The 24,621-nt window shown below is 41.4% G+C and overlaps 1 protein-coding gene across 5 annotated transcripts in view; it reads left to right on the forward strand.

Moving 5' to 3' along the window:
• Positions 1-24,621, forward strand: part of SH3D19 (SH3 domain containing 19) — a 210,245-nt gene that overhangs the window by 142,701 nt on the left and 42,923 nt on the right. For 3 of the 5 annotated variants that reach the window (XM_055405617.2, XM_055405618.2, XM_055405616.2), the window contains exons 4-8: positions 5,930-5,970; positions 7,394-7,436; positions 9,897-10,035; positions 10,147-10,309; positions 11,359-12,336. In XM_055405617.2, coding sequence (XP_055261592.2) covers positions 5,955-5,970; positions 7,394-7,436; positions 9,897-10,035; positions 10,147-10,309; positions 11,359-12,336 — 1,339 coding nt within the window. In that variant the 5' untranslated portion in view covers positions 5,930-5,954. The remainder of the gene's footprint in view (positions 1-5,929; positions 5,971-7,393; positions 7,437-9,896; positions 10,036-10,146; positions 10,310-11,358; positions 12,337-24,621) is intronic. The other 2 variants (XM_055405619.2, XM_055405613.2) reach the window with 2 other exon arrangements.

The raw sequence follows: 24,621 nt of genomic DNA on the forward strand, positions 1-24,621 counted from the left end.
CTTGTTTTGTTGGAAGAGGGTGTTCTCTATGACACCTGCAAACTCTTTGCCAAAAGAGTTAGCTTTTGCCCTGCTTCATTTTGTACTCTAAGGCCAAACTTGCCTGTTAGTCCAGTTGTCTCTTGACTTCCTACTTTAGCATTCCAGTCCCCTATGACAAAAAGGACATCTTTTTTTGGTGTTAGTTCTAGAAGGTTTTGTATAGGTCTTCATAGAACCATTCAACGTCAGCTTCTTTGGCATTAATGGTTCTGGCATAGACTTGGATTGAATGTTTTGCCTTGGAAACTAACAGAGATCATTCTGTCATTTTTGGATTGCACCAGAGTACTGCATTTCAGACCCTTTTGTTGACTATAAGAGATATTCCATTTCTTCTAAGGGATTCTTGCCTACAGTCAGTCAGTCAGTTCAGTCTCTAAGTCATGTCTGACTCTTTGTGACTCACATGGACTGCAGCACACCAGGTTTCCTTGTCTATCACCAACTCCCGGAGCTTGCTCATACTCATGTCCATTGACTTGGTGATGCCATCCAGCCATCTCAAAATCTGTCATTCCCTTTTCCTCCTGCCTTCATCTTTCCCAGCATCAGAGTCTTTTCCAATGAGTCAGTTCTCTGCATCAGGTGGCCAAAGTATTGGAGCTTCAGCTTCAGCATCAGTCCTTCCAATGAATATTCAGGATTGATTTCTTTTAGGATGGACTGGTTTGATCTCCTTGCAGTCCAAGGGACCCTCAAAAGTCTTCTCCAGCACCAAAGTTCAAAAGCATCAATTCTTTGGTGCTCAGCTTTCTTTATGGTCCAACTCTCACTTCCATATGTGACTACTGAAAAAGCTATAGCTTTGACTAGATGGACCTTTGCCAGCTAAATAAGGTCTCTGCTTTTTAATATGCTGTCTAGGTTGCTCATAGCTTTTCTTCCAGGAAGCAAGCATCTTTTAATTTCATGGCTGCAGTCACCATCTGCAGTGATTTTGGAGCCCCAAAAAGTAAAGTCTCTCACAGTTTCCATTGTTTCTGCATCTACTTGGCATGAAGTGATGGGATCAGATGCCATGATCTTTGTTTTCTGAATGTTGAGCTTCAAGCCAACTTTTTCACTCTCCTCTTTCACTTTCATCAAGAGGCTCCTCAGTTCCTCTTCACTTTCTTCCATAAGAGTGGTGTCATATGCACATCTGAGGTTATTGAAAGTTCTCCTGGCAATCTTGATTCCAGCTTGTGCTTCATCCAGCCTGCATTTCACATGATGGACTCTGCATATAAGTTAAATGTACTCCTTTCCCAATTTAGAACTGGTCTGTTGTTCAGCGTCTGGTTCTTAACTCTTACTTTGGCCTGCATATAGGTTTCTCAGAGGCAGGTAAGGTAGTCTGGTTGTCCCATCTCTTTAAGAATTTTCCACAGTTTGTTGTGATCCACACAGTCAAAGGCTTTAGTGTAGTCAATGAATCAGAAGTAGATACTTTTCTGGAACTTTCTTGTTTTTTTCTGTGATCCAACGGATGTTGACAATTTGATCTCTGGTTTCTCTGCCTCTTTGAAACCCAGCTAGTACATCCGGAAGTTCTCAGTTCACATAATGCAGAAGCCTAGCTTGAAGGATTTTGAGTATAACCTTGCTTGCATGTGAAATGAGTGCAATTATACAGTAGTTTGAACATTCTTTGGCATTGCCCTTGTTTGAGATGAAATGAAAACTGATCTTTTCAAGTCCTGTGGCTGAACATCTACCCAGGTCAGTAGATGTTCAATATGCTACTGGAGAAGAGTGGAGAAATAGCTCCAGAAAGAATGAAGAGGCTGAGTCATAGCGAAAGCAGCACCCAGTTTTGGATGTGACTGGTGATGGAAGTAAAATCTCATGTTGTAAAGAACAATATTGCATAGGGTCCTGGAATTTAGGTCCATCAATGAAGGAAAATTGGAAGTGGTCAAACAGGAGATGGCAAAGTGAACATCGACCTTTTAGGAATCAGTGAACTAAAATGAATCAGAATGGGCAAATTTAATTCTGATGACCATTACATCTACTACTGTGGGCAACAGCTATTGGATCATAGAAAAAGCAAGAGAGTTCCAGAAAAACGGCTTCTTCTGCTTTATTAACTATGCCAAAGCCTTTAACTGTGTGAATCACAGAGAACTGTGGAAAATTCTTCAAGAGATGGGAATACCATACCACCCTACCTGCCTCCTGAGAAATCTGTATACAGGTAAAGAAGCAACAATTAGAACCAGGCATGAAACAATGGTTGGATGGCATCACTAGTTGAATGGCATCACCGACTCGATGGACATGAATTTGAGCAAGCTCCGGGAGTTGGTCATGGACAGGGAAGCCTGCATGCTGCAGTCCATGTGGTCGCAGAGTCAGACACGACTGAGAACTGAACTGAACTGGAACAACGGACTGGTTCTAAATTGGGAAAGAAGTACGTCAAGGCTGTATATTGTCACCCTGTTTATTTAGCTTATGTGCAGAGTACATATGAGTGACTGAACTGAACTGAACTTGTCCCTTGCCTTCCATATCTCTTATTTTCTCAGCTGTTTTTAAAGCCTCTTCAGACAACCACTTTGCCTTCTTTCATTTCTTGTTCTTTGGGATGGTTTTGGTCACTCTTCCTGAACAATGTTATGAACCTCATCCATAGTTCTTGAGGCACTCTGGCTACCAGATCTAATCCCTTGAATCTGTTCGTCACCTCCACTGTGATCTAAGTCATACCTGAATAGCCTAGTGGTTTTTCCTACTTTCTTAAATTTAAGCCTGAATTTTGCAATAAGAAGCTCATGATCTGAGCCACGGTCACTTCCAAGTCTTGTTTTTGCTGACTGTATAGTGTTTCTCCATCTTTGACTGCAAAGAACATAGTCAGTCTGATTTTAGTATTGTGTTGTTGAGGAAAGGTTTTGCTATGACCAGTGCGTTCTCTTGACAAAACTCAGGGAGCCTTTGCCCTGCTTCATTTTGTACTTCAAGCCCAATCTTACCTGTTATTCTGGGGATCTCTTGACTCCCTACATTTGCATTTCAGTCCCCTATGATTAAAAGGACATTTTTTTTTTGGTGTTATTTCTAGAAGGTGTCATAGGTCTTCATAGAACTAGTCAACTTCAGCTTCTTCAACATCAGTGGTTGGGATATAGACTTGGATTACTGTGATGTTGAATGGTTTGCCTTGGAAACAAACCGAGATCATTCCATCGTTTTTGAGATTACATGTATGTACTGCATTTTGGACTCTTGTTGACTATGAGGGCTACGCTATATCTTCCAAGGTATTCTTGCCCACAGTAGTATATGTAATGGTCATCTGAATTAAATTCACCCATTCCCATCCATTTTAGTTCACAGATTCTTAAGGTGTCATTTCCTGCTTGACCACGTCCAATTTACCTTGATTTGTGGACCTACCATTCCAGATTCCTATGCAATATTGTTCTTAACAGCTTCAGACTTTACTTTTACCACCAGCCACAATTGAATGTCATTTCTGCTCTGGCCCAGCTGCTTCATTCTTACTGGAGCTATTAGTAACTGCCCTCTGCTCTTCCCTAGTAGCATATTGGAGGCCTTCTGACTTGCGGAGCTTATCCTGGTGTCATATCTTTTTGCCTTTTCATACTGTCTGTGGGATTCTCCAGGCAAGAATACTGGAGTGGTTGGCCATTCCCCCTCCACTGGGTCGTGTTTAGTCAGAACTCTCCACTATGATCCATCTGCATGGCATGGCTCATAGCTACATGGAGTTACACCCCTTCACAACGATAAGGGAGTGACCTATGAAGGGTATCCTTAAAACAACCCTAATAAAGTAGGTATTATTTTCTTCATTTTATACGCTGAGCAAATCAAAGTCATCCAGACCATGTGTGCTTTCTTTCCTGCAGTAGTTTGCCGTTCCCTCCTCTGGTGGACCACATTTTGTCAGATCTCTTCACTGTGACTCATCCGTGTTGGAAGGCCCTGCACGGTAGCATGGCTCATAGCTTCATTGTGTTATACAAGCCCCTTAACTATGTCAAGGCTGTGATCCATGAAATGGAAATTTTGTCTTACCCAACCCAATAGAATCTTTGCTTTCCTATCCCAGACTTAGTCATCTATTCTTGACAAGGAAAAGACTTTATCACATTTTGAAAGCAATATTCCTTAACTGATTGTATTTTAAATTCTTTCATGATGATTCTGGATCCAGTCAAGTCTTGAGATTCTTCTTTTTGTGTTCATTCTTGTGAACACTAAATATTTTGGGCAGAGTTCTTGAATGTGTTCTACGTGTATACATGTAGAAATTCATGTTCTTTCTTTCATTAACTTTTTAAGAGGAAGTTATTCTTGGAAAGTCACAGACTTAGCTAATATTTATTGCTTACTATGAGTCAGGAACTGTTCATTTACATTATAAAATATCGGCCAGCATGGTAGGTGTTAACCCCATTTTTCAGATGGTAGGGATACTGAGTCTAGGAGATTAAATGGCTTCATGAGATAGGTCAGAGATGTGAACCGAGACTTCAAGGCCATTTTGAGCTTTCCACTCCAGTGGTATTCCTGTTATCGTGTCAAATGCCTCCAGTTTATACTCTGTCTGAAGCAAATGTAGTTAGTATTTTTATTATTGTGATTTTTATTGGTAAGGTAATACTATAGCAAAGATGCTTGTAATACAATAATCCTTCTATTTGTTTATTTCTCCTGCCTATCATTTAGTTGATAATTTTGAATTATTTAGCATGAGGGCTAGCATCCAGCTCTCCTGGCTCCACAAGGAGTTTAATTGGTCATTCTCCTCATCTGTGAGGTTGGAGAAGGATGGTCATTAAGGATCTGTCCAGATTTATGACCCTGTTGGAATTTAGGAAAGTTCTTTATTAGCACTAATATTGCAAATCCAGATCTCAATCTTTTAGAAATAACTGGATATGAATTTCCTTTGTACTAAGAATTTAGCCATATGAACTGAAAAGTTTGTGAATAATTCTATGAAACAATAGACATTTCTCTAAGGAAATCTTGCCTTTGTTCTGTGGTCTTAATCCAAAATGCACGGAAAACTGGAAGTTTGTGGCAGAGGTTAAAAGAAGCATGTTGGTCTGTGTGGGCCATGGTGGCAAATTTGATTTTGCTGGCAACAACCAGATCAAATCTGTTTAATCTGGGGAAATGAGAATAATCTGGGGAAATATCTAAGCAGATAGCTGAGAAATTAGCAGGAAGATTGTGAGGCACTACGTGAAAATCTGCCATGAAGATCTCAAGTGTTTCTAGCTACTACACTTGTTCACTGACACAAAGTGCCAGTCATCCTATAAGGGTCAGGAGAGAACAGAGATTTCAAAGATGAGGGAGTGTGAGGGGAAAATTCAGAGCAGGAGAGGGGAGAGGAGTGATTCTGCAAGACTGTGGAGGAGGCCTGTAAGTACGATGAGGGGGTCTTCGTCCCCTCATCCTGCTCCATCAGTGCGGGAGTTCCAGTCTGCTCTCCAGGGATGGGGGCCCGTTACTAACAGCCGCTGGTGTGAAGGGGCAGAGTCAAGTGAAAAGCCACCGATGTGAAAGATGTAAATTGACTACTGAATTACCTTTTACATATTATTCATACTTTACAATTGATCCCTGTTGAAGTAGCAAATTGATTTTATAAAATGATTCTTTTTTTTTTTTTTGCTAAAAGCTGTAGGAAGATTTTTTTCCCCTGCTGTGGTTATGTGTGTGGATATTCTGCTTGCAACATAATTCTTTAGTCTCTGAAACTATGGTTCATCAACTTTTCCTTTTTCTCGAAATGCAGAGGGGGAGAAACAGTGGCATGGCAAGACAGTTTTGCTGCTGAATTCCCTTTAGAGCTTAGGCAACTGGGTTCACTCTTTTTCCTCCCTTTCTTCTTCTGTAACCCCTTCTTTTTTTCCTTTAGCATTCATGAATAGTACACAGCAAAAATGCCCCGTGGAAGAGGTATGTTTGTGATGATAAATAACATGATGTCTTTTAAAAGTGCTGTGTCTGCTGATTCTGGCTTTAGTGATTGTGGTGATGTGATTGTAGCTTACTTGGTGAGCCTCTGACTTAATGAAACCATTCTTACAAATCAGACCTGCTGCTCAGAGCTTCAGCCTTTCTGTACTCTTTTTCCAGTAGTATACCTCAACTTGGTTTAACTCTGGTTATACCTCACTCAAGTATACCTCAACTTGGTTTATACTCAAGTATAACTCAAGTATACCTCAACTTGGTTTAACTCTTGATAGACATGTCACACCGGTTGATGATAGGAGGTCAGAACATCCTCTAACTCGAGATCCAAGGGTTTTGGTTTCAGGTGTTAGGTTTGCTTTGCTAACTCCATGTAGGATCCGCTGTCCCAGCTCAAGTCCCAGCCTAAATTTCATCCCCTCTCCCATCTCTACCCTTGCCTTCCCAGCTTGGGCAGCCTCCTGGATCAGAGAGAACCAGAACTTAACAGGAGGAGGAAAGATTCATACCTTCAACCTGTTTAAATCAAAAGAACTGAAAAAGTAAGAGTATCAGAGAGACATAGGAAGTAGAAATAGTTGATATTTGAAACAAATCCCTCTTTGTCCACAAATTTTTTTACCATATACTATTTGATTTTTTTAAGGTATCTTTTAAATGTGCTTCTTAAAATAGGAATACTGTTCTCTGTTACACATGTGTGTGTAATAGTGACCCCATGTGTGACATTTTCCAAATCAAATAGAGAATTTAATTTTAAAATAAAATTTGGAAAAATGTAGTCCATCTAGTTTTTGGAGTTTGAGGTTTAAGGGACAAGTTAGTGCTGCATGTACAACGGTAGCCTCTAAACATGTTTATAAAAGTGATTTGAACACTTTTTGCATGTAGTATCTCTTAATTTAAGTAATAAAACAACTTAAACCTTGTAAAACTCAAGAAAAATTAGAAAATAGTTGGAAATTTGACCACTTCCACTCACTTTACAATAGACCTATGAACAAATATCACAAAAGCATAGTCATATGGATTAGAAGAGATATTTAAAAATTTTTTCTGCCCATCGTTATTTCCTGTCACCATAACGCTCTTACCAGGCAGTTTCTACTTAATAGCTGTCTGCTTTGTTCATTCTTCAAATTATTTTCAGAACCACAGGACATGCTTTGGAATATTTTTGAAATCTGTATTTTCTTATGCAACTCAAATATACAGCTATAATTAACTTTATGCTATATGAGAAGATTGTTTTGATTTGCTTTTCTACTCATGGGTGATAAAATTTGTATGTTCTATCTAATGTCAAGTATCAGCTAACTTTTTCCAAAACTGTATCCTGTAAAAGTTTAAACCTTTATTTAACGTATGAATTTTGTACTATATCAGAGTATTGTTTCTTTTGTAGCTTCTCGGACTTCTATTCAGAGTGAGCTTCATCGAGATAGGAGGTATGGTTATATTTATAATAGAGGACATATATTCTGCTAATTATGAAGTAAAAGGATCATGAGTTAACAAATTGCATATTTTCCTCATAAACAGTATATTACAGTGTTCTACCTCATCAATACATTTTCTAAATTAATCTACAAGTTTGAATGATGAAGGTTTCTCTTGAGAAAAGAAGCAATACAAGCCTGAAAATATTCTCTTGACAGTAATCATTTACTGAAGTCAGTTTCAAAATGTTTATTGAGCAATTGCTATATGGAAAGCATGCTGTAAATTCTTCAAAGATATGCTTTGTACCTCATAGTTACTTAGTAAATATCACATGAATGAATGAACTGATAACAGGGTAGAAAACTGAATAAAGGAAAGATAAAGAAAGGAAAAGTCAGGCAAGATAGGTAGATAACAAGTGAATAAAAATGCTATATGACTGGAGCAGGGAGGAGTGAGTCACTGTCCAGATAGAAGGAAGGACCAATAGTTGGACCGACGGTAGGATGGATGGAAGGGTGGACAGAGAGATGAGTAGAAAGATAGATTTATTGACCCTGCTTTCAAATTTCTTAAAGTATAGTGTAGAGTAATGAGCAGGGACTTTAACCAAGTTCAAATCCTGACTTGGCTGTCTCACCCTGTGACCTCGGGCAAGCTCCTTAACCTTTCTTAGTTTATGTATCCCCACCTTTAAAATACGTCATAGGGTGGGCATGAGGGCTAATATGTATAGTGGTTAACATTTATTAACTAGTAACTCACTATCTATTTAGATAAAAGCTATATAAACATTGGAATAACTCATTTGGATTCTACAGAGGGAAGTGAAAGTTAATTGTGCTACACTTAGCATTATATCTAAGAGGGCTAAAGGCTAAGTGCAATTTGTGAAACAGTTTTTCTAACTCTTAATACATGCTCATTACAGAAAGTACTGGAAAACTAAGAAAAATATAAAGAATAAAACACAGCTTATTCACTCTCCTATGTAAAGACAGCAACAATTAATAACTTTGAATAGTACTTTCCAGATTATGAAGATAGGTAGTTAGATTCTGTACATACACCTCAGAACCTAGCTTTTCTTCATAATTAGATCTGGTAATTATAGTTCCCTTTGTCAATGCAATTTCTTCCAATATATGACTTTTGTGATTAAATAATATTTGTGAAGTGATCAGATACTTTGTTTAATCATTTTTCTCATTGAAATATGTTCTTATTTCAGTTATTTGTCCTAATAAATAATTCTTATTATTTATATTTTTAAAAGCTGTGAGCAGAGTTTCTTAGGGAATACAGTTCAAACAAAATCAATGGGCAGGTTCCACTGTTTCACACACATGAGAATGTGTGTGTGTGTACAATTTTGATAATGGCTGCTGCTGCTGCTAAGTCACTTCAGTTGTGTCTGACTCTGTGCGACCCCATAGATCGCAGCCCACCAGGCTCCCCTGTCCCTGGGATTCTCCAGGCAAGAACACTGGAGTGGGTTGCCATTTCCTTCTCCAATGCATGAAAGTGCAAAGTGAAAGTGAAGTCGCTCAGTCGTGTCCGACTCTTCGCGACCCCATGGACTGCAGCCTACCAGGCTCCTCCGTCCATGGGATTTTCCAGGCAAGAGTACTGGAGTGGGCTGCCATTGCCTTCTCCGATTGATAATGGCAGTGCATTTTATTTTTATTTTCCATAGAGTACCAGAGAAAGGCAGAGCAGGTCATCATCACACCTATTTGTTAGATGAGAAAAGTGAGGCTCAAGAGAGGTTGATGAGTTTGCTCAGAGTCATGCAGTTGGTATTTGTTACGAAATCAGGTTGAAGGTTAAACATGAGATCAGAGAATCAGCTTAAGAAAATAATGAAAGAAGCCACACCTAAATCACTGTGGCTCCTCAGGACTGAAGATTAATAATCACATTCATATACAAACTGACCAGGAACACAGAAACACACATCAGGGTCTAGAAGTGAACGTGCAAACTCTAAACACTTAAAGATAACTCTGACTGAGGGAGAGGTAGAGGGAGGAGGAAGAAGCTGTTCTTCTAATTATGTAGTATTGTTTCAGAGTATGTACTTTGTAATAACAGGAAACGAAACATTTCCATTGACCAGTGCATCTTTCTACCTTACGATGCACCTATGTTTGTACCATAGGCTAGATAGCAGAGCCCCGGGAGAACGAGGTTGTATGGGTCTTGGTTCTTAATTCTGATCAACCAAGGCAGAGTGAAGTGTGCTCAAGGTGTATCTAACTCTCTGAGGCCAATGTCTTGGAGGATGGCTGTCATTTGCTCCTTCGAAGCCTGCCTGGGTAGACTGGTAGAGACAACCCAGGCCAGACAGGTCATTTCTGTGACTGCCAGGCCTTATGTCACTTTCTTGGCTGATAGTTATTTTCATAAATCTTTGAACACTTGCAAATAGACAAAACCTCACTGAGGCTTCTGTCTGTTTCCAGGCGCCCAGAGATCACCATTGTGGCAGCTGAGCCGCTGAGGCCCACCTCGTGGTTTCCAGGAGCCCACCCACCAGGACTGCCATTTCCCCCGGCTTCTGCAGCAGGCCCTTGGAGGCCCAGTGAGCTAGTTCCTGCTGAGGTGAGTAAATACCGCATTACCTCTTTGCATGTTATTTTTAAATGAAGTTCAAGGATAAGAACTTTGGCTATCACCTACAGCTGTTTAAAATCTTCATTCTTCATTTTGCAGCTGCCACCATCTTATGAACAAGTCATAAAAGAAATCAACCAAGTTCAAGTTAACACTACAAATAATAATAATGCTGCTGCCACTCCACGGCACACTATTACTTCAGCAACTCAGACTGACTTTTCAGAAGAAATAGACAACCATCTGCCTCAAAGTAATGCAAGTAATTTGTCTTCCTTCCTTCCGACCTAGTTCTCAGGAAGTAATCAGTAGACTCCAGCCTTTAAAATAGTTTGCAATTTGTGCATAATTCATTGAGCTCGATTTTCAGTCGGTATGTGATCACTGTGTGCTTGCTTTATTTGGGCTTGCTGTGATTATTATAATAGATCATTCTCACAAGCTGCAGCCCCAATCTCTAGGGTTCATCCTAGTTCATATCACAAAAGCATCATCCTTTTAACTCATGCTGATGCCCTTTATTTCCATTAAGAAAGCTGTTATATTTAGCAACTTAAACTTGGTAGGATGCTAAAAGTTGTTGTCCTTTTAGGCTTTTTAAAAGCCTTGTAGGGATTTCCCTGGTGATCCAGTGGTTAAGTCTTTGCATTCTAATGCAGGGGGTGTGGAGTTTGATCCCTGGTTGGGAAATTAAGATACTGCATACGTGTGTGTGTGTGTGTGTGTGCTCAGTCACTCAGTCACGTCTGACTCTTTGTAACCACATGGACTGTAGCCCACCAGGCTCCTCTGTTCATGGAATTTTCCAGCCAAGAATACTGGAGTGGGTAGTCATTTCCTACTCCAGGGAATCTTTCCAACCCAGGGATCGAACCCGAGTCTTTTGCATCTCCTGCATTGGCAGGTGGATTCTTAACCACTGCACCGTCTGGGAGCCCAAGATCCTACATGCCACATGGCAGAAAGAAAGAAGGGGGCATCATATTAGGGTAACAGATAAGAGTAAGTTACCTTGGAAAAGTAAAGCAAGAATTGTTAGAATTTTGACAAGAGAGACGGTTTATTGATACATCTACTGAGAATCAGGAATTTAATGATGTTTTAAAATATTATATAATGAATAAATGCAACCTGAAGAACCCTCCTACAGGAAACTGAATATAAACATTTCCCCCATGATTTTAGAATTACTTTTTACTAATGAAGGAAACCAAAATCTCTTGTTATTCTATGTGTTTATTTTTAAAATCTGTGTATCTTTTTTCTTTGAAATTGTCACATTGCAGCTTCTGTTCATTTTGGTCTTGTCAGCCCTGCAGGCACCTCTGAAACCCCTCCAGCCTTCCCCAGCCGTCTCAGCCAGGCACCCTCCAACAAACGAGGGGCCTCTAATAGTCTTTGATATTTCTGAAGAACAGAATTGTCCACAAAACTCCAGTGCTCCAAGATGTCCAGTGCCAAAACCAAGATCAAAAAGCAACCTCAGACCAGTGGCCAGAGATTCTCACGTTAAAGAGCAGAATTCCCGGAGCAGTCCGGTAGCCGCGCAGGAGGAGGCAGCCCTGAGCCGGCCCCCACCTCTGTGGGAAGGTACCAGCCACCGCGAGGGTCAGGCCGTGATGAACACGATGAACACACAGCAGAGCCGCAACACTGTCGTTTCCAGGATCAAAGCGCTTGAGGGTCAGACAAATACAGAAAGCTTGGGACTGCCCAAGAAGCCAGAAATTGTGCCCCGCACAGTCCCGCCAAGACCTGCTGTTTCCTCAGGGAAACCCTCGGTGGCTCCCAAACCTACAGCCAACAGAGCCTCCGGAGAGTGGGACTCCTGGACCGCAAGCAGACTCAGGGGGGCCCCCACCCCACACTCTCCGCCGAAGGAAGCAGGGAGCAGCCCTGTCACCAAACCCGAATTGCCAAAGAAACCAAATCCTGGCCTTATCCGGAGCATTAACCATGAGAGTCTGGGTGGAGGGCCCACGGCTGAGAACCCCAACAGTGGGAAGAAAGCCCCGACTCCCGCTCCTCGGCCTTTACTGCCCAAGAAATCAGTGTCCTCAGAAACCGCCCCCTGCTCCGTGGCTTTGCTGAGACCAGTCACTGTGCCTCCCCGACTCTCACTGGCGTCACAAGCCAAAGCCTTCAGGTCACTGGGAGAGGGACCTCCAGCTCCCGCTCAGCAGAGCAAGCCTCCGGGGGACATCGACCTCATCAGTTTTGACGACGATGTTTTACCCGCACCATCTGGGAACCTGGCTGAGGACTCTGTTGATCCAGACATGGTTCTGGGTGAGTAAAACCCAGAAGTAGGGAGGAATCTAAACTTCTCAGAGGGCTCTCTTGAAATGGCACCTGCTGTTTTCATTTCCAGCACGTGAGTTCTTGAGGTGTGGACATGCACATGTGTGCACATGCATGCGTGTGTGTGTCTCTACACACAGGCAGAAAGAGTGAGGTGAAGAAACAAGGAGCTAGGTGGAAGGATCAGTGAAGGGAAAATCTGAGGTGGGGAGATAGCGACAAAGAGGGAGATGCGTGGCGTTTTTAAAGTATTTATTTGGCGGCGCCAGATCTTAGTTGTGGCACGTGGGACCTTTAGTCGCAGCATGTGGGATCTAGTTCCCTGACCAGGGATCGAATCAGGACCCCCTGCATTGGGAGCTCGGAGTCTTAGACCACCAGGGAAGTTCCACATGTGCTGAGTACTGTCATCAAGGCAGGAATAAGCCGACTGGGACCAGGGGCTCAACTAGACGAGAGGCTGGCTCCTTCCTCAGGCAAGTGGAGATTGGAGCAGGAGGAGAATGTAGGGGAAACTTCTCAGAGATGGGAAGTCATGCCCCAGAAGGGCTCCTCAGATTGACTGAGCCCTGAGGGAGTGCCGGGAGAGGGGCCTGCCCTGTGGAGGACTTTGGCAAGAGCAGTAAACCCAGCCATATGTTGCAAGATGTTGTTCCACAATCTTCACAGAACACCTTCCCTTGGGAATGCTAAAGTTTTGCAAATAATATACAACAGTTGTAAATTTCCTGCCAAAATTAGGACAATTAGATTTCCCAAGAGGCAGAGTCTTTTTTTTTTTTCTTTCCTCACACTGTTCAGATGGAGAGTGTGATGGTAAAGCTTATCTTTGATTTGCCAAACCAAGCTGCTCTACTTGTCATCAATAAGATTCCATTTACTGCTGTTTACTTATTTGGATAGAATTTATGAACATATAAGCATAATACTATTTTCAAAAGGTTAGTTGTTATCTTCTAAATGTTTAAGATGCATCAAAATGATATAAACTCTGTAATGCAAAACCAAATTCTGCAGAGCACAGATGTATTTCATGTAATAACAACCATATATTTATTAAATATTTACCATGCACACAATGTAGGAACTGGCTGTAGCATGCCTCTTTTCCATAAGAAGTGAAAAGAAAAACATTAGAATATATTGAGTTTCTGCTGTGTTCCAAACCCTCTGCTAGATCCCAGACATACATTATTGAATTTAATCCTCACAGTAACCCTCGGCAAGGCATCGTGGTTCATTTACATATGAAGAATATCAGACTGAGTGAGATAAACACATAACTTAATCAGTATCATAAAACTAATAATTTTCCAAAGCAGAATTCAAGCTGCATCTTTTTATTCTAAGTCTAGCTTATTTTTTACTCTATCATGTTGCAATTTTTTACTCTATCAACGTTTTCATGAATCCTTAAACCAGGCAACACATTAAAAACTTTTCATGTCTTCATTATAGCATTCTTTATTTAAACCTTTTTGGTGTTAACAGGGTCCCGAGTAGGACAGAGAGGGTTAGATCCAACACTAGCAAGCTGTGAAGGGGTGGGAACAGTACAAGCCAAAGTATCACCACCTTCTGAAGCTGCTAGAGGCTGTGCTGATGGCAACGTGGTTAATAATTGCTGAGAATTTATTCTGTGTCATCAAGCAGATAATTACAGCATCTTCAAAAAGGAAGGTCAACAGTATCCATCAACATGAGCATAGTGTCGAGTTTCCTGCTCAGCCTTTTCTGTTTCTTGATTTCTGTACAACGTTTAATTATTGAGGCACCTTTCACTGAAAGGTGTAATTTGCTTGCCCTACCCGACTGCTTTAACCATTGCTCTTACTTGTGGAGTTATCCCGAACTGAGCACTGTCTTCTTTTTATTTTTATTTATTTACGTATATGGCATGCCGGAGCTTAGTTTCCCAAACGGGGCTTGGATCTGCGCCCCCCGCACTGGGAATGCCGAGTCTTAACCACTGGGCCAGCAGGGGAGTCCCTCTGTCTTCTTTTTAAACCTGCGCCCCTTCCTGTATTCTGTTCCTGTCCTAGTTTCTCCATTTCACTGCAGCCTTCCTAAAGAGTCCTATAGGTCATGCTTGAGCCTCCCTCCCTACCTGTCACGCACAGTGGCTAGTTGTTTGAATTTAGAGTCAGGCAGGCTGGGGTCCACCACTTAATTGCTGTGGGACCTGAGGCAATTTACTTAACCCCATAGTGCCTTGGTTTCCTCATCTATAGAACATGATCATAATACTCCTCGTGAGGCATTGCGAGTATTAAATATGATTATGCAGGAAAGCTCTATCACATTGTCTGAAACATAGTGTGTGCTCATTAAGTGGTGGTTATTAGTCTTTCTTCTTGCCCTTCACATCCAATAAGTTGCCAAGTCCTGCTGGTTTTACCTTATGAGTGGTTCTTTCTCTCATTTCCATCCCTCCTGCAACTGGCCCAGTTTTCTAATCTTCAGATCCAGATAACTGCCGTGACCTGCTAATTGAGCTTCTGCTTCTGCTTCCAAACCACCATCAACCATACCATGCTTACCTAAGGGATGTTTCTGGAGCATCTGTCGGACCTTGTTGCTTCCTTGCTTATTGGCCTCCGGAGGCATTCAAGATTATCTCTGAATTCTTCAAAATGTAGGGGGATTTTTGTTTAGTGACTGGGGCTTTGTGGCTCTTAGAGAGGGAAACTGTGTTTTGTGTTTGCACTGGGTCTTCGTTGCTGCATGCGGCTTTCCCTGGTTGTGGCTGGGAGCTGCTCTTGGAGCTTCTCATTGTGGTGGCTCCTCTCCGTGTGGCGCACGGGCTCGAGTTGTGGCGCACTGGCTTAGCTGCCATGTGGGCTCTTCCTGGACCAAGGATCAAACTGGTTTCCCCTGCATTGCAAGGCAGATTTTTAACCACTGGCCCACCAGGGAAGCCCTGCACATTTTTTAGACTGAAGTATAATTGATCTACAACATTATGTTGGTTCCACGTGCATAGCCTAGTGATTCAGTGTTTCAAAATGATCACCATAAGTCTCGTTACCATCTGCCATCATACAAAGTTATTACAATATTATCGACTGTATTCCCTATGCTGTAAGGCTTTGTGACTTTTTGATGGTATGTTAATAATATTGTCTTTGTAAGTAAAGGATTATGGTCTCTTTGTGAAAACTTGCCTAATCATTCTGGCATTAGCCAGAAACTGGGGGAGGAGCCCAGGAGAAAGGCAAGAAACTCACAAATATGCCTTTCCTTCTTTTTCTCTCCTCTCAAAAAGAAAGAAAATCCAATAAAGTAGTTTTCATAAAATGAGGTTGCCATATTAATCTCAGGAAACAGAGATCGGAAAATACTGAAGCTATGAAAACATTGTAAGGATTAGAAAAATTATTAAGGGGAAACTCATAAAATAGGCGTTTAATATTGGATTCATTTCTTGGCTAGAATGCCTTCCAGGTTAATGTAATGGAGCTGAGAAGCATTAGCAGTTCCTCTTCACACCTTTACAAATCATACCCAGTTGTCAAAAAAGCAGAATGCTTCTGCTCTCAGCCCCATTACACAGACCAGAATAATAGTTTAGCAGCCAATTTCTGCTATTAACAGAACTCAAGGGGGGAAAATGACAGAAAAGCAAGCCAAGGATGGTGAAACCAATTATGATGACAAGCATATTATTAGAGACAGGTAATGGGCAGAAAACTACATTATCATCAGTGTTTTTCTCAAGCCGGTAATGAAGACCATGCGGGTACAGGTATAAAGGGGCCTGCTTGTTTGGCCACAGGTGTAGAATAAACTGGCAATGGTGTGAGGGGCTGGAAGGAGGGCTGAGGAAACTCTGCAAATAACAGTAGAGAAAGATACCGCAGACTTTCCTTAGACTTGGTTAGGAGATGCTTTTGCAGACAGTTGTGATTTTTTCTGTAGAAGCACGAGGAAACAGTCTTTGATAGAGAAAATTATGACCCCGAGGTTCTTAACCCTTTCTGGATCACAGAACTCAGAGAATCTGATTAGCCTATGAATCTTTTACTACTTTGAAAATACTGTTTTGACATATATGCACAATTGGAGTACAATTTCCAGAGCCTCAAGGGTCTATTCTTCACCCCAGATCAAGGCCTTCTACTATGAAATATTGGAAATAATCCTCAGTGGACCACTTACATAAATTCTGATGCATCCATACAATGGAATATTGTGCAGTAACTAAAAAAGAGGCAGACACCTGTTATCCCCTACTATGGACCAATCTCCAAGATATTATTAGGTGAAAAATACAAAGTATAGATAGTATTCATGGTATTTTAGCTATTGTTGGTGTTAAAACACATACTTACATGCAAATATGCTGTGTCTTTGGAAGTCATGTAAAAAATGCTAACAAAGGTTGTCTTTTATGAGGGAACTGGGTAGTCAGGGGAGGTTGGGGGAACGCCTTTATTTATTTTTTAAGTAATTTATTTTTTATTGGAGGCAAATTATTTTACAATATTATATTGGTTGGTTTTGCCATACATTGACATGAATTCGCCCCAGGTTTACATAAGTTCCCCCTCCTGAACCCCCCTCTCACCTCTCTCCTCCCTTTATCCTCCCTCTGGGTCATCCCCGCATGCCAGCCCCGAGCATCCTGTAACATGCATCGACCCTGAACTAGTGATTCGTTTCACATATGACAACATACGTGTTTTAATGCCATTCTCCCAAATCATCCCACCCTCACCCTCTCCCACAGAGTCCCAAAGACTGTTCTATACATCTGTGTCTCTTTTGCTGTCTCGTATACAGGGTTCTCATTTGCATCTTTCTAAATTCTATATATATGCGTTAGTATATTGTATTGGTGTTTTTCTTTCTGGCTTACTTCACTCTGTATAATAGGCTCCAGTTTCATCCACCTCATTAGAACTGATCAAATGTATCCTTTTTAATGGCTGAATAATACTCCATTGTGTATATGTACCAAAGCTTTCTTATCCATTCGTCTGCCAGTGGGCATCTAGGTTGCTTCCATGTCCTGGCTATTATAAACAGTGCTGCAATGAACATTGGAGTACATGTGTCTCTTTCAATTCTGGTTTCCTCGGTGTGTATGCCCAGGAGTGCGATTGCTGGATCATATGGCAGTTCTAGTTCAAGTTTTTTGAGGAATCTCCACACTGTTCTCCATAGTGGCTGTACTAGTTTGCATTCCCGCCAACAGTGTAAGAGGGTTCCCTTCTCTCCACACCCTCTCCAGCATTTATTGCATGTAGACTTTTGGATAGCAGCCATTCTGACTGGTGTGAAATGGTATCTCATTGTGGTTTTGATTTTCATCTCTCTGATTATGAGGGATGTTGAGCATTTTTTCATGTGTTTGCTAGCCATCTTTATGTCTTCTTTGGAGAAATGTCTGTTTAGTTCTTTGGCCCATTTTTTGATTGGGTCATTTATTTTTCTGGAATTGAGCTGCAGGAGCTGCTTGTATAATTTGGAAATTAATCCTTTATCAGTTGCTTCATTTGCTATTATTTTCTCCCATTCTGAAGGCTGTCTTTTCACCTTACTTATAGTTTCCTTTGCTGAGCAGAAGCTTTTGATTTTAATTAGGTCCCATTTGTTTATTTTTGCTTTTATTTCCAATATTCTGGGAGGTGGGTCATGGAGGATCCTGCTGTGATTTATGTTGGAGAGTGTTTTGCCTATGTTCTCCTCTAGGAGTTTTATAGTTTCTGGTCTTACATTTAGCTCTCTAATCCATTTTGAGTTTATTTTTGTGTATGGTGTTAGGAAGTGCTCTAGTTTCATTCTTTTACAAGTGGCTGACCAGTTTTCCCAGCACCACTTGTTAAAGAGACTGTCTTTTCTCCATTTTATATTCTTGCCTCCTTTGTCAAAGATAAGGTGTCCATAGGTGCGTGGATTTATCTCTGGGCTTTCTATTTTGTTCCATTGATCTATATTTCTGTCTTTATGCCAGTACCATACTGTCTTGATGACTGTGGCTTTGTAGTAGAGCCTGAAGTCCGGCAGGTTAATTCTCCCAGTTCCATTTTTCTTCCTCAAGATTGCTTTGGCTATTGGAGGTTTTTTGTATTTCCGTACAAATTGTGAGATTATTTGTTCTAGTTCTGTGAAAAATATCGTTGGTAGCTTGATAGGGATTGCATTGAATGTATAAATTACTTTGGGTAGTGTACTCATTTTTACAATATTTATTCTTCCAATCCATGAACATGGTATATTTCTCCATCTATTAGTGTCCTCTTTGATTACTTTCAATAGTGTTTTATCGTTTTCTACGTACAAATCTTTTGTTTCCTTAGGTAGATATATTCCTAAGTATTTAATTCTTTTCGTTGCAACAGTGAATGGAATAGTTTCCTTAATTGCTCTTTCTATTTTCTCATTATCAGTGTATAGGAATTCAAGGGATTTCTGTGTGTTGATTTTATATCCTGCAACTTTACTGTAATCATTGATTAGCTCTAGTAGTTTTCTGGTAGAGTCTCTAGGGTTTTCTGTGTAGAGGATCATGTCATCAGCAAACAGTGAAAGCTTTACTTCTTCTTTTCCAATTTGTATTCCTTTTATGTCTTTTTCTGCTCTGATTGCTGTGGCCAAAACTTCCAGAACTATGTTGAATAGTAGTGGTGAGAGTGGGCACCCTTGTCTTGTTCCTGACTTTAGGGGAAATGCTTTCAGTTTTTCACCATTGAGGATAATGTTTGCTGTGGGTTTGTCATATATAGCTTTTATTATGTTGAGGTATGTCCCTTCTATTCCCACTTTCTGGAGGGTTTTTATCATAAATGGATGTTGGATTTTGTCAAAGGCTTTCTCTGCATCTATTGAGATAATCATATGATTTTTATTTTTCAGTTTGTTAATGTGGTGTAATACGTTGATTGATTTGTGGATATTGAAGAATCCTTGCATTCCTGGGATAAAGCCCACTTGGTCATGATGTATGATCTTCTTAATGTGTTGTTGGATTCTGATTGCTAGAATTTTGTTAAGGATTTTTGCATCTATGTTCATCAGTGATATTGGCCTGTTCAGTTCAGTTCAGTTCAGTCGCTCAGTCGTGTCCAACTCTCCGTGACCCCATGAATCACAGCATGCCAGGCCTCCCTGTCCATCACCAACTCCCAGAGTTCACTCAAACTCATGTCCACAGAGTCAGTGATGCCATCCAGCCATCTCATTCTCCGTCGTCCCCTTCTCCTCCCGCCCCCAACCTTTCCCAGCATCAGAGTCTTTTCCAGTGAGTCAACTCGTCGCATGAGGTGGCCAAAGTATTGCAGTTTCAGCTTTAGCATCAGTCCTTCCAATGAACATCCAGGATTGATCTCCTCCAGAATGGACTGGTTGGATCTCCTTGCAGTATAAGGGACTCTCAAGAGTCTTCTCCAACAGCACAGTTCAAAAGCATCGATTCTTCGGCGATCAGCTTTCTTCACAGTCCAACTCTCACATCCATACATGACCACGGGAAAAACCATAGCCTTGACTAGACGGACCTTGGTTGGCAAAGTAATGTCCCTGTAGTTTTCTTTTTTGTGGGGTCTTTACCAGGTTTTGGGATTAGGGTGATGGTGGCCTCATAGAATGAGTTTGGAAGTTTCCCTTCCTCAGCTATTTTCTGGAAGAGTTTGACTAGAATAGGTGTTAGCTCTTCTCAAAATTTTTGGTAGAATTCGGCTGTGAAGCTGTCTGGACCTGGGCTTTTGTTTGCTGGGAGATTTTTGATTACAGTTTCAATATCCGTGCTTTTGATGGGTTTGTTCAGATTTTCTATTTCTTCCTGGTTCAGTTTTGGAAAGTTGTACTTTTCTAGGAATTTGCCCATTTCTTCCAGGTTATTCATTTTCAGTTCAGTTCAGTTCAGTTCAGTCGCTCAGTCGTGTCCGACTCTCCGCGACCCCATGAATCACAGCACGCCAGGCCTCCCTGTCCATCACCAACTCCCAGAGTTCACTCAAACTCATGTCCACAGAGTCGGTGATGCCATCCAGCCATTTCATTCTCCGTCGTCCCCTTTTCCTCCCGCCCCCAACCTTTCCCAGCATCAGAGTCTTTTCCAGTGAGTCAACTCGTCGCATGAGGTGGCCAGAGTATTGGAGTTTCGGCTTTAGCATCAGTCCCTCCAATGAACATCCAGGATTGATCTCCTTTAGAATGGACTGGTTGGATCTCCTTGCAGTATAAGGGACTCTCAAGAGTCTTCTCCAACACCACAGTTCAAAAGCATCGATTTTTCGGCAATCAGCTTTCTTCACAGTCCAACTCTCACATCCTTACATGACCACGGGAAAAACCATTGCCTTGACTAGACGGACCTTGGTTATTCATTTTATTGCCATATAATTGCTGATAGTATTCTCTAATAATCCTTTGTATTTCTGTGTTGTCAGTTGTGATCTCTCCATTTTCATTTCTAATTTTATTGATTTGGTTCTTCTCCCTTTGTTTCTTGATGAGTCTGGCTAGTGGTTTGTCAATTTTATTTACCTTCTCAAAGAACCAGCTTTTGGCTTTGTTGATTTTTGCTATGGTCTCTTTTATTTCTTTTGCATTTATCTCTGCCCTAATTTTTACGATTTCTTTCCTTCTACTGACCCTGGGATTCTTCATTTCTTCCTTTTCTAGTTGCTTTAGATGTAGAGTTAGGTGATTTAGTTGACTTTTTTCTTGTTTCTTGAGGTGTGCCTGTATTGCTATGAACTTCCCCCTTAGCACTGCTTTTACAGTGTCCCAGAGGTTTTGGGTTGTTGTGTTTTCATTTTCATTCATTTCTATGCATATTCTGATTTCTCTTTTGATTTCTTCTATGATTTGTTCATTATTCAGCAGCGTGTTGTTCAGTCTCCATATGTTGGCATTTTTAGTAGTTTTTCTCCCGTAATTGAGATTTAATCTTACTGCATTGTGGTCAGAAAAGATGCTTGGAATGATTTCAATTTTTTTGAATTTACCAAGGCTAGATTTATGGCCCAGGATGTGATCTATCCTGGAAAATGTTCCGTGTGCGCTTGAGAAAAAGGTGAAATTCATTGTTTGGGGGTGAAATGTCCTATAGATATCTATTAGGTCTAACTGGTCTATTGTATCATTTAAAGTTTGTGTTTCCTTGTTAATTTTCTGTTTAGTTGATCTATCCATAGATGTAAGTGGGGTATTAAAATCTCCCACTGTTATTTCATTGTTGTTAATTTCCCCTTTCATACTTGTTAGTAATTGTCTTACATATTGCGGTGCTCCTATGTTGGGTGCATAAATATTTATAATTCTTATATCTTCATCTTGGATTGATCCTTTGATCATTATGTAGTTTCCTTCTTTGTCTCTTTTCACAGCCTTTGTTTTAAAGTCTATTTTATCTGATATGAGTATTGCTACTCCTGCTTTCTTTTGGTCTCTATTTGCGTGGAATATTTTTCCAACCCTTCACTTTCAGTCTGTATATGTCCCTCGTTTTGAGGTGGGTCTCTTGCAGACAACATATATGGGGGTCTTGTTTTTGTATCCATTCAGCCAGCCTTTGTCTTTTGGTTGGGGCATTCAACCCATTTACGTTTAAGGTAATTATTGATAAGTACGATCCCGTAGCCATTTTATTTATTGCTTTGGGTTCGAGTTTATACACCCTTTCTGTGTTTCCTGTCTAGAAAAGATCCTTTAGCATTTGTTGGAGAGCTGGTTTGGTGATGCTGAATTCTCTCAGCTTTTGCTTGTCTGTAAAGCTTTTGATTTCTCCTTCATATTTGAATGAGATCCTTGCTGGGTACAGTAGTCTGGGCTGTAGGTTATTTTCTTTCATCACTTTAAGTATGTCTTGCCATTCCCTCCTGGCCTGAAGAGTTTCTGTTGAAAGATCAGCTGTTATCCTTATGGGAATCCCCTTGTGTGTTATTTGCTGCTTTTCCCTTGCTGCTTTTAATATTTGTTCTTTGTGTTTGATCTTTGTTAATTTGATTAATATGTGTCTTGGAGTATTTCGCCTTGGGTTTATCCTGTTGGGGACTCTCTGGGTTTCTTGGACTTGGGTGAATATTTCTTTCCCCATTTTAGGGAAGTTTTCAACTATTATCTCCTCAAATATTCTCTCATGGTCTTTCTTTTGGTCTTCTTCTGGGATTCCTATGATTGGAATGTTGGAGCATTTAACATTGTCCCAGAGGTCTCTAATATTGTTCTCATTTCTTTTAATTTGTTTTTCTTTTTTCCTCTCTGTTTCATTTGTTTCTACAATTCTATCTTCTAGCTCGCTTATCCTGTCTTCTGCCTCTGTTATTCTACTGTTTGTTCCCTCCAGAGTGTTTCAGATCTCATCTATTTCATTATTCATTGTATACTGACTCTTTTTTTATTTCCTCTAAGTCCTTATTAAACCTTTCTTCCATCTTCTCAATCCTTTTCTCCAGGTTATTTATCTGTAACTCCATTTTGCTTTCAAGATTTTGAATCATTTTCACCACCAAAATTCGAAATTCTTTATCAGGTAGATTCCCTATATCTTCCTCTTTTGTTTGTGTTGGTGGGCATTTATCTTGTTCCTTTATTTGCTGGGTATTTCTCTGCCTCTTCATCTTGCTTATATTTCTGTGCTTGGGGTGGCCTTTCCCTCTTCTTGCAGTTTGTGGAGTTCTCTTTATTATGTAATTTCCTCGCTGTGTGTGGGGTTGGACAGGTGACTTATCAAGGTTCCCTGGTTATGGAAGTTTGTGTCGGTGTTCTGGTGGGTGGAGCTGGATTTCTTCTCTCTGGAGTGCAGTGAAGTGTCCAGTAATGAGTTATGAGATGTCAGTGGGTTTGGAGTGACTTTGGACAGCCTGTATATTGAAGCTCAGGGCTATTTTCCTGTGTTGCTGGAGAATTTGCGTGGTATGTCTTGCTCTGGAACTTGTTGACCCTTGGGTGGTGCTTGGTTTTAGTGCAGGTATGGAGATGTTTGATGAGCTTCTATCAATTAATGTTCCCTGGAGTCAGGAGTTCTCTGGTGTTCTCAGGATTCGGGCTTAAGCCTCTTGCCTCTGGTTTTTGGTCTTATTCTTGGAGTAGCCTCTAGACTACTCTATCTGTCATTTCCAAGGTGGTTCCCTCTGTTTTAGCTTCTGTTTGCTGGTCTCTTCAGTGTCTAATTTCCGCCCTGATACTAGGGGGTGGGTGGACACTTTTTAAGGCTCAGTTGTTCAGTCCTGTTCTGGGAAGGGAGGAACACTGCAGACGAATATCTCTGGCGTCTGTGGGGAGTGCTCGCAGCGTCTCAGCCACACTAGGTTTGCCCCTGCTTGCAGCGCGTGTGCTGTCCCAGTCTACACTGCACAGGCTCTAGGTTGCTCTGCTGGGAACTGTCTGAGGCTGGCGTTGGGTTGTATGTACTTCCCAGGTCTGAGCGGCTCAAGTTCAGGTTCTCAGGTACTCCACAAAGGCGCAGACTTGGTTGGGCCTGCGTTTTGTGCCTTCCCCGGTCCGAGCAGCTCAGGGGACCAGGTGTTTGGTAAACGCGGTCTCTGCAACTTATCGCCTCCCCAGTCCCCGCCACTCAGTTTTCTGGGTGTACAACCGGCGCACCTTCTCAGGGGGATATTGACCGGCCCGAGCCCAAGAAGTCCTGATTAGCAACAAGCCTGCCTGCAGTTTGTATCAGATGCCTTTCTGGGGCCGCAGTTGCCCCCTCCAGCTCTGGCTGCCCTCCCTGCCTGTCTCGGTGGGGGATGGGGGATGGGCCGACCCCAGCCAGCTCGCTCTGCTCAGTCCTTTATTCTGTGAGCGGGGCTGGCCAAGTCTTAGGTTAGAGCTTTCTGCCTTTTTGTGGGGAAGCTACCCTAGTCTGCTTTGCTATCCCCAGTTCTCTCAAATTGTTCTCGTGGCATTCAAGCCCAGTCCTCTCTCTAAGCAGTTCAGCCGGCTCCTCCCTGCCCAGCCCCCGCTTGCTAATGGAGTATGCAGGCGTCTGCTTCTCCGCTGGGAGTTACCGTTTGGCAGGTAATCTGTGGGTTTTAAAAAAATCTTAAAAAAAAAAAGAGGTTTATGTGGCCCTCTGAGATTCCAAGGCTCGCCACAGATTCGCCAGTGAGAGTGTTTCCTGGTGTTTGGAAACTTCTCTCTTTTTAAAGCCTCCCTTCCCGGGACGGAGCTCCGTCCTTACTTCTTTTGCCTCTCTTTTTATCTTTTATGTTTTTTCCTACCTCCTTTCGAAGACAATGGGCTGCTTTTCTGGGTGCCTGATGTCCTCTGCCAGCATTCAGAAGTTGTTTTATGGACTTTACTCCGTGTTCAAGTGTTCTTTTG

Source organism: Moschus berezovskii, chromosome 19 (genome assembly GCF_049115385.1).
Source record: "Moschus berezovskii isolate FMDL1 chromosome 19, NW_MosBer_1.0, whole genome shotgun sequence".
In the NCBI taxonomy this organism is placed as follows: Eukaryota; Metazoa; Chordata; class Mammalia; order Artiodactyla; family Moschidae; genus Moschus; species Moschus berezovskii.